This window comes from Mesitornis unicolor, unplaced genomic scaffold (assembly GCF_000695765.1).
Source record: "Mesitornis unicolor isolate BGI_N332 unplaced genomic scaffold, ASM69576v1 scaffold52764, whole genome shotgun sequence".
Classification (NCBI taxonomy): domain Eukaryota; kingdom Metazoa; phylum Chordata; class Aves; order Mesitornithiformes; family Mesitornithidae; genus Mesitornis; species Mesitornis unicolor.
In genome coordinates this window covers 1-8,558 of record NW_010181751.1, presented here as the reverse complement: position 1 = coordinate 8,558, position 8,558 = coordinate 1, and the positions used below count along the sequence as shown (strand labels likewise).

Sequence of the window (8,558 nt, the reverse complement as noted above, 5' to 3'; positions counted from 1 at the left end):
GAACCTCCTGAGCAAGCCTGAGCTCCTGGCCTGTGTCAGGGCTCTCACAAGTTGCAGATTCTGGTTTGAAAACCAAACGCTGCTGGAACAGATGTTGGTGACACCGGAGAGGAAATCCTGCAGTGAGTCAGGGCTTTTAGCTGAGCTGGGACACTGGGGTGAGGCTTTACAGCCCCATAACCTCTTCTGGTGTGGAATGTGCTGTATGTGGGAAGGGTTCACAGCTTCGGTGGAGCTGAACCAGCATTCAGCAGCACTTGACTGCTATCTGTCCTCTGCCTTGGTGATGGAGCAGCGCAAAGGCTTCAGAGAGAAAAATCTTTTAAGAAATGTGTGATGCTTTAGTTAGGAAATTTTCAGCTTGGAAAGAAGGAAGCATTACTATGATCTCCGTAAGAACCACAGCTCAGCAGTGTTAAGTGCATGCAGCACTGGTTTTATAGTTGTAGGGTTTATGATGTGCTGTTAACTGACTCTCTTGAGAAGAATCCTTCTGGGGCTGTGAGGAAACACCTTCTCGGGTGTTTCACCGCTTACCCACGAGGCTGCTGCACGCTGCAGCAGGGTTTGTGGATGTCTGGCTCTTGCGCTGCTCACCAAATGCCGCCAGCTACAAGGGTGGGAACCAGAACTTCTGCATGCAATTGCTCTGTTTCAGCTCCCTGGGGAAGGGGCAGAGATGAAACACAGATGGAAGAACGCTCTTTACTCATCCAACCTCCCTTGCCAGAGAGGCTTGTTCATGTGCAGTCTGCTGCTGTTATCTCACTGGGGTCCTGCTGCTTCCCAGGGGAGGCCGTTTCACAAACTAACAAGCTTTATGACTAAGGATTTTCCACCAGCCAATTTTTTTTTCATGGCATTACCCCCTGCTGCTGCCTTTACAGTCATTCTGGTCTGTCTGCCTGCTGCCTTGCAGATAACAGCCCCAGATCCTAAGGGATTCTGAGATGAGTTTTCTTCACGTATCTATTATTAAGCCTTTTATTTAAAACTTCTTGCCATCTGTCTCATTTAGCTTACTGCCAGTAGGTATTTCAATTACTGTGTGCTTGCTGGGGTTAAATCAAAGGCTGTAATTGGCAGCAGGGGTCCCTTTAGAGGTTGAATTTTCTTCATTCCTCAGGTTCAGTCACAAAACTGCAGTCCCCAGAGCTTTGGGGAGCCACAGCTCTGCCTTAAGGTGCTGAAGTTCCCTTTTCCAGCTTAGGGGGAAGCAGAGTAAAGGAGCTGGAGACCTCTTCCTCATGGGGGGAGAGCTGTTACCCAAAAAATGAAATCCCACAGAGGAGGTAACATGAAACGTCTGGAGAAGCTGGTGGTGACGGTATGGGTGATGTCTGACAAAATCCTTGGTTCTTCTGTTCCCTTGCTCTTCCCAGTTGAGCCAGTTGTACTGTGGATAAATTAATGGAGCTTCTGTAGTTTGAGGGATGCAAAATGTATTTTATTACCACCTGTTGCTGTTAAATGCTGTTATTTGTGGCATTTTCCTGGTTCCTGTGACAGCTTAAAATACATGTACCTGCATAATAGCTGTTCTCCCAGCTGGCCGGGGCATGCCTGGAACCAGTGGCACCTGTGAGCCCCCAGTATCTGCCTGCAGTCTGAAGATAGATGCAGTGCTGGGAACACACCAGTTTCAGCCCTGCAGCTCACACCCTTTCCTGGAGGGTACAAGGAGCCCAATCTTCCTCCAGAGGAATTCCTGGCAGCCCAGCAGCCATCCAGGTGTGACACAGCAGGGGACCAGACCTCTCCTCTCACCACTGAGCTGCTGTACCTGTGAGGTTGGGAATGTCACCTCTAGTACAGAACAGAGCTGTGGGGCTGCTGCTGAGCTGGATCCTGCCCAGCAGAGGCATTGTCATGGTATTTGCCACAAAACCAAGCCTTCAACTCAATTCATGGATACATTTGTTTTACACTGATGGAAGCTGGGTACACAGTCACCTGCTCCTCACTTGTACTAATCACTTCATTAACTCGTAATGAGGGCCTGGAGCTCTTTAGATGGTGTAGATATCATGGAATTCAAATAATCTACTTTAAATTAGTGGAAACTGAGAATTAATTAAAACTGGGAAAAGAAAACCACTTCAGTCATCTGGGCCAGCATGAAGCAATAGCTGATTTTATAAAATCAGGTATAAAATAAGCGGCTCGAGCTGCTTCAATGTTCTGTCAGCAGAACCCAGCTCTCCCTCAGGGACAAACACCCCTAAGGAAATCAGGTGCCCAGGTCTGCTGTGGAGAACAGGGGTACAAGTGGGTTAGAAACTGTAATACAACAACAGATCAGATACAGTTGGCAGTCTTCATTTATTCAGCTTAAAGATATTTTAAAAAAATAATCAATAAATAAAACAGACATCACCAAGGAAACACTATATCAAGTGGAGTACCATCGGGAACATTCAATAGAGCCCCCACCACAGCTTAAAGTAGCTCTCGACACTGCAACGAGAGACCCTTTTGTGAGGCCTGACTGTTTCACAAACGAGACTGGCTGCTCTGTACGAACCTTCACGTTCGTATAATGCCCTATTCACAGACGGAGGATTTGTCACTGCCTTCACACAAAACGCTACTGTTGAAGCCAGGGCTTTGTATGTTATTTGCTTGCCATCGCCGGCAAAAGTGCTAAAATCATTGCTCCAATCTTCTAGCAAGAGGCGTGCTCCAAAGCAGCAACAAGGCCCAGGATGAGGGATTTCTCTGCTGTCACCAGCAAAGCCACAGCCCACCTGGTCCTCAGGAGCTCAAGTCTGGTGTTGGGTGAAGCCAAACGCATCAGCGTGCATTAACTGCCAAGCCCAAATCACCTTCCCGTGAACTACAAGCCACAGCCCCGCTCAAGCTGGGGTGCATTCTCTGTCAGACATTGCAGTTTCCCAGTTACCTCTGTCGCAAACCACTGAGTTATTACTCTTTTTCAGAAAAATAAAAAAAAAGTCATTATCCTGAAAACAAAATTATCAGCTAAAGTGCAGGACCCCTGCAGTGAGAAGCACACATCCATTTCTAGACTCGGAACATCAGCTTTAGCGCAGCCCAGAAGGATTCTTCCATACCCGCACAAACAGTAACTGGAAAGCTTGGGAAAACAGTGCCTGTAATGCTCTAGGTACGCTGCCATCAACAGTGAGCTGTTGTGCGAAGAACGGCACAAACGCCACTTTTAAGTCACTAATTTTGCATGAGAAGCATCCCTACCTGAGCTACAGCATCCTCCTGTGAAGTACAGGCAGGAGAACAGCCCCGCCAGCCGTACTTTGGCTACCAAGAAAAGAAGCACAAACCTTTAGAAAAATACAATGCAAGAAAAAATTTGAGATAAAAATATATACCTTTGGTTAAAAACCATCCCTTGAACAAGAGTCCTTTGTAACTCTTTGTAGCTAGAACAAAAAAGCTTCACTTAGACTGAACAGTAGTAAAAATTAGTTCCAAGCACTTATTTCGTAACCCAAAGGACCCTTCTAGAATGTCAGTATTTTTTTTTGCAGGATTTACACATTTGATGTTCATTATTTATAGGGATCATTATTACATTTGCAGCAATAAACTAGAAACTTTCCACAGAGAGAATGTTTGTAGCACAAGCTCCTCCACCAACAGTCTTTACAAAAAGAATAAAACAAAACTAGAAGTTCTTAATTAAAGAACCGTTGAAACATGTAGTTTTCTTCAGATACCGAATAGCCAAACTTCTTGTAGAAATCCACGTTTTTTGGCAGACACTCAAGAGTAATTTTGTAACAGTTCAATCTCTTACTTAGCAATGTAAGGGTGGACGTTAATCTGAAAAAGACAGAAAGCCAACAGTTAAACGAAACAGCCCCGGACACTGGATTAACATTTAATTAGCTAAAGATATCAGCCACACAATACCAAAGTTCTGCAGCACTTGGCATTTTCCTGCACTACGCAGGACAGCTGCAACCACAAGAGGTGCGGAACAGCAAAGGTGCTGAAATACTTACAGTTTACCCAGCTGCTTTCCTCTGCACTCCCCGCTGACTACGACATCTTCTATCCTTCCTCTCTGTGAAAACACAGGCAAGCGTTAGTGGAACAGAGCACCGCTGTGTTAATTTCCCTGCTGCTTTATATGCTCGGATTTTCCGCTGTCTGGTTCGATTCAGCTCCTCCAGCAGTGGACAAGCTGGCAATGCCCCATAGGAGCTGCGGTCCCAGCACAGCCTCACCCCGCTGGGGGATTTGTACCTCCCCAGTACCGTGTTCTTGCACGTCTGGCTGGGACCCTGGCAGCGACACCCTCAGCCATCTGCTCCCTCAGAACCGCGTCTGACAAAAGCTCACTGGCAGCGAGAACAGGACAGATGTCAAATTGCTCTTTTTCCTTAAGAAAAGCCAAAGCTTCCTTTGACTCTTAGCTGAGCACCCAAGGATGGGAGATATTTTAAAAATGCCTCTGTCACCAACTCAGCAGAAGTAATGCCACAAAAATAACATGCACAGAGTCGGGGGACAGGATCTTTTTCCTCACTTCACGGCTGCAGTGAGAGGATATACCTTTGCACAGGAGTGAGTGAACTTATGTTCTATCACCAGCGTTGCTGTAGCAACAATCTGTCCAAGATTTGTGTCTTCCACAACAGTAACGTAGTAATCTCCAGATCTCTTCATGTGCTCGAAGGTTTCTGTGGGCGCAGACAGACAGCGGAACAGCCACCATTAATCTCAGATTAAATTGCTGTGAAGTCTTAACGCTTGCAACAGATTCTGACTGCAGATCACTGAGGGTTCAGGATCGCAAGGAAGATGCACCCAAAACCCCAGAACCCGAAAGCCTTGGAGTCAGCCTAACTCAGACACAGAACCAGGAAAAAGCAGAAGTTAAAGAAATGCCTTTTCCTCAGCTGCCATGAGAGCCCTCCTCTGCAGATGGGCCCTGCAGTGAAGGTGGCAGCACCTCTATGTTTTCGGACATCCCAGTTAAAGTAGTGGAGCTCAGGATGCTGCTGAGCCACGATCAAAGGCCTCTGCCTCACTACTGCTGCTGCAATAATTCAGCCAAAACCACCATCACCCTTCTGCCAGGCACCTAAAGCTGGGTCTCAAAAGTAGGGACACAATTCAGGCCTGTCCCAGCCAAGAAGCCCTTCAGGATAGCTGCAGCTGACCCAACACCGAGTGCCAAAGGCTGCCTCAGGGGAGCTGAGTGGATAAATCCCTCTGGCATCGGGCGGTTGGGAGCCTCACACCCAAGCAGATTTGCTGTCGGCATCAGTATTCTCTGGTTCCCAGCAACCTCTATGGAAATGTCAAGAAATAACGATATACTTACTGATAAACTGCTCCGGTCTCGCAACTCCAGTTTCTGTCAGCTGACCCAGAACCTTAAAAAAACCTGTTATAAAAGAAGGGAAAAACCAGAGACACACAATCAGATCCAAACAGCACAGAACAACCCAACACGGCTGTCCAGAGTGTTAAGACCCTCATGGCACCTTCCAATTCAGTTGTATGTAAAAACCTGAGCTCTGCACTTTACAGAACCAGGCTGTAATGTCAAAATCACACTCTTGCCTCAAGCGATGCTGAAGGATCAGCTAACGCATCAGCGTTAACTGCCGCGTCAGTACAGAAGGTGCACGCATTCAAGCAAGAAAAGTATAAGCCTGACATTATGCAATATTAAGCTGGATGTTCAGAAAAACCTTTTCATCCAAGTTACGGAAGGAAGAAGCCTCCTTGCACCAAGAACAATGTGCTGTTCGCATTACTTTTCTATTAAAGGGAACAGTATGAACAACTGTTCTCCCTCTCTAAAGCTGTGATGAGCAGGAAGCTGGGGATTATTTGGAAGATTTGACTTGAATTTTAAGATTTGTTTTACTGTTTTAACCTCAAAATCGGTTTTGAGGGTCACCCAACGCAACACCAATCCATGGTGCCAAGTGCTCAAAGTCCTCACCAATAAAATTAACCCAGATCAGATAAAATGAGCAATCCTTATCTATTGAGAGACCAGACAGAAATACGTATTCTCTGTTTCAGTACTCAGTTCTCATTTAGGGTGCTCATTAAACAGGATCCTACCTCGATTTAAATCAGCTGTGCAAAGCGGTCTCAGAACAAGACCATCTCCTGGATCTAATGGAGAAATAGCAGGAGAAAACGTCGTCGTGTTCTCGCTCCAGTCAAGCTCATGCAGAATATTTGGGTCAAACATCGGCGTGTCGTCAGGCATGACGGTTGCAACAGGCATCATGGCTGCACTGGGGGTTCTGGAAGAGATCACACACGGGTGAGGAACGGTTTGGTTTGCTCGTTTTAATCTCTTAATGTGCTTTTTTCCCCGGTTATATCCTGCCACATGGTGTAGAAAGGTGGGTGAAACCAGAACTGCTGTCCACTTTATCTGCAGCTCCTCAGCCTTCACCAGAGCTGGCCGCTGGGTTAAACAAAGTGTGCACACTGACACCACTCACATTATCTAAAGTCAACATGTGCGGCACTTTTGAGTTCATCTGGGAAGTCTCTTCTCTTGGAAAAAAAAACACCAAACCAAAACAAACCAAGCAGATAAGACATCAACTGGAATATTTAGCCTCTACAGCCCTTGGAAAAGGAGAACATCTCACACTCTCAAGAAACCTCCCTAAAATACACTTTACTGAGCACAGAGGGGATCATTTGTGTTAGTTTTCCATTTCAAACTGGCAGTAGGAATAGTGCACTTTTTTCCCAAGCAGTCCCATCACATAAACACTGAGTATCTCAGCCGAGAGGCAGCACCTCACACACACAAACCCGCAGACGGTACAACAGCCCGCGGCCCTGTTTGCTCTGTGTGTTTACAAAACCTAACGCCATCTCAGCTGTAACGTGCAGTGCCTCATTGTCCATGAACAGGTGAAACGCAGAACTGCACAGATGACGGTGAGACACCTGTTAATGATTAAATACGTGTTTGGGAACTGTGTGTTATTTGACATTAGGGATAAGAAGAAGCAAAGGGATATTTTTTTCTAGTTGCTAGATACAGGAAAATAATTCTTACTTTGTCACCTGTGGAATACCTGGGCAGGTTTCTGCTGTCATGGGGACTTCTGAGACTAAGTGCTTTATACAGCTTCAAATGAACTTAGCTGCACCATAAAAGATACAGTAGTCACATGTTGTTGGACAGGCCAAATAAACACCAGAAAGAAAAATGTATTTGGGATGAATACTTTTCAAAATAAGGCATCTTACAGCCCTGTTCAGCTGCCCCGAGACAGCACAGAGAACGTTGGCTATGAAGCATTTCAGCGTAACTTCAGCACACAAGCCTCAAAACTGAAGGTGACTCCGGAAACCCCACAGAAAAAGCTTCTTAAAAAAAAAAATCCCAACCAACCACAAAATCTTTTTTATGCCACCTGCTGGTATATATACACTGGCCTTTAAATCCCCATTCTCAATCTTGCACATAAAAGTTAAATTAAAAAAAATAGCTGTTGCAGCAATTAAATAGCAATACAAACTCTCATCCCACGTGAATCTTCAAAATTAAACAGTGGGGAAACAATGAAGTGTAAAGAAAACCAATTCCAGAGATGGGAGAGGCAGAAGTAAGAATCCAGGTCTTGGATGAGATCACACTGACAGGCGTGGAGGACTGCGAGCCCATCGCCAGCGTATTAATGACATCACTGCCGAGCAAAACTGAGGTCACCCTTGTTCCAGCAATACATCTGGTATCTCTGTTCCCAAATCCTGACTTCTCTAATGTTGCTGCGTCTCTGTCCCACGACAAAGCCTTCCTAGAATTCATGAGTGTTCATAACATTCAAACAGTGTCCTGTACAGAATAATCCAATTAATTTCACATTATGGAATACCAAGCACACACAGCAATAGAAAAGTACATGAAGGAAATAAAATTTATGATGCTTTTCAAGCAGTTAGTACTTTTTAAAATAAAGTGACAAGCTAAGAGTTATTTTTCAAACTACATCCAGCACAGCTGGAGCAGGATGAAGTTTGAAGCTTCAAGCATTTTCTGGAGGCAGGAATATGACTTTGTCAATAGAAACGCATTGGGCAATTAAAAAAATAAAGTATCAATGTACAATGAGGAAGAAGAAAGAGGAAGAAAGAGGAAGAAGGAGGAGGAAGGAGGAGGAGGAAGAAGAGCTCCAGCTGTTTCAATAGGTTATGGTCTCCCCTCCAGGCCTGCTGAGCCTGCTCCGGGTCCTGGCCCCTTCACACCTCAGGCCTCCCTCACTGCATCCCGGACACCCCACTCACGTTGGGAGCGGGACGGGGTCGTACCAGCGCACACGGGACACGTTGGGCCCCTCTCGCCCACCCCACCTCTCTCTGCCTGCCCGAGTGCGACTCCCCCGGGGCTGGGGGTGCCGGGGGGTGCTCAGCCAGACCTCGGCCGTCTCCCCAGCGGCAGAGTCCTCACCTGAAGGTCTCTGAGGAGAGTCCACATACCCCAACGCCTGGCCCCGCAGCTGAAGCAGCCTCGTAAGGGGGTCCCCTCACCCCACACACAGCCCCTTAGGGGTAGGACCCCCACGGCCCCTCGGGGGGAT

At 46.5% G+C, this 8,558-nt stretch overlaps 1 protein-coding gene across 1 annotated transcript; it reads right to left on the bottom strand.

Annotated features, from left to right (window-relative positions):
• Positions 1–3,186: 3,186 nt before the first annotated feature.
• Positions 3,187–6,242, bottom strand: GNPNAT1 (glucosamine-phosphate N-acetyltransferase 1). The gene is made up of 5 exons (XM_010183503.1): positions 6,070–6,242; positions 5,315–5,377; positions 4,540–4,667; positions 3,987–4,048; positions 3,187–3,804 (listed from the first exon to the last, which is right to left on the bottom strand). Exons 1-5 carry the CDS (start codon positions 6,239–6,241, stop codon positions 3,657–3,659), a joined length of 573 nt encoding a protein of 190 aa, XP_010181805.1. The 5' UTR covers position 6,242; the 3' UTR covers positions 3,187–3,656.
• Between the last annotated feature and the right edge of the window lie 2,316 nt (positions 6,243–8,558).

Bases quoted from the DNA above. Each gene is read 5' to 3' on its own strand.
- GNPNAT1 (XM_010183503.1), bottom strand. From the start codon at position 6,241: ATGATGCCTGTTGCAACCGTCATGCCTGACGACACGCCGATGTTTGAC. The intron at 5,378-6,069 runs GTAGGATCCTGT...CTTTTATAACAG, and splicing joins CACAGCTGATTTAAATCGAG to GTTTTTTTAAGGTTCTGGGT. The intron at 4,049-4,539 runs GTATATCCTCTC...GTGTTTTCACAG, and splicing joins TCACTCACTCCTGTGCAAAG to AGAGGAAGGATAGAAGATGT.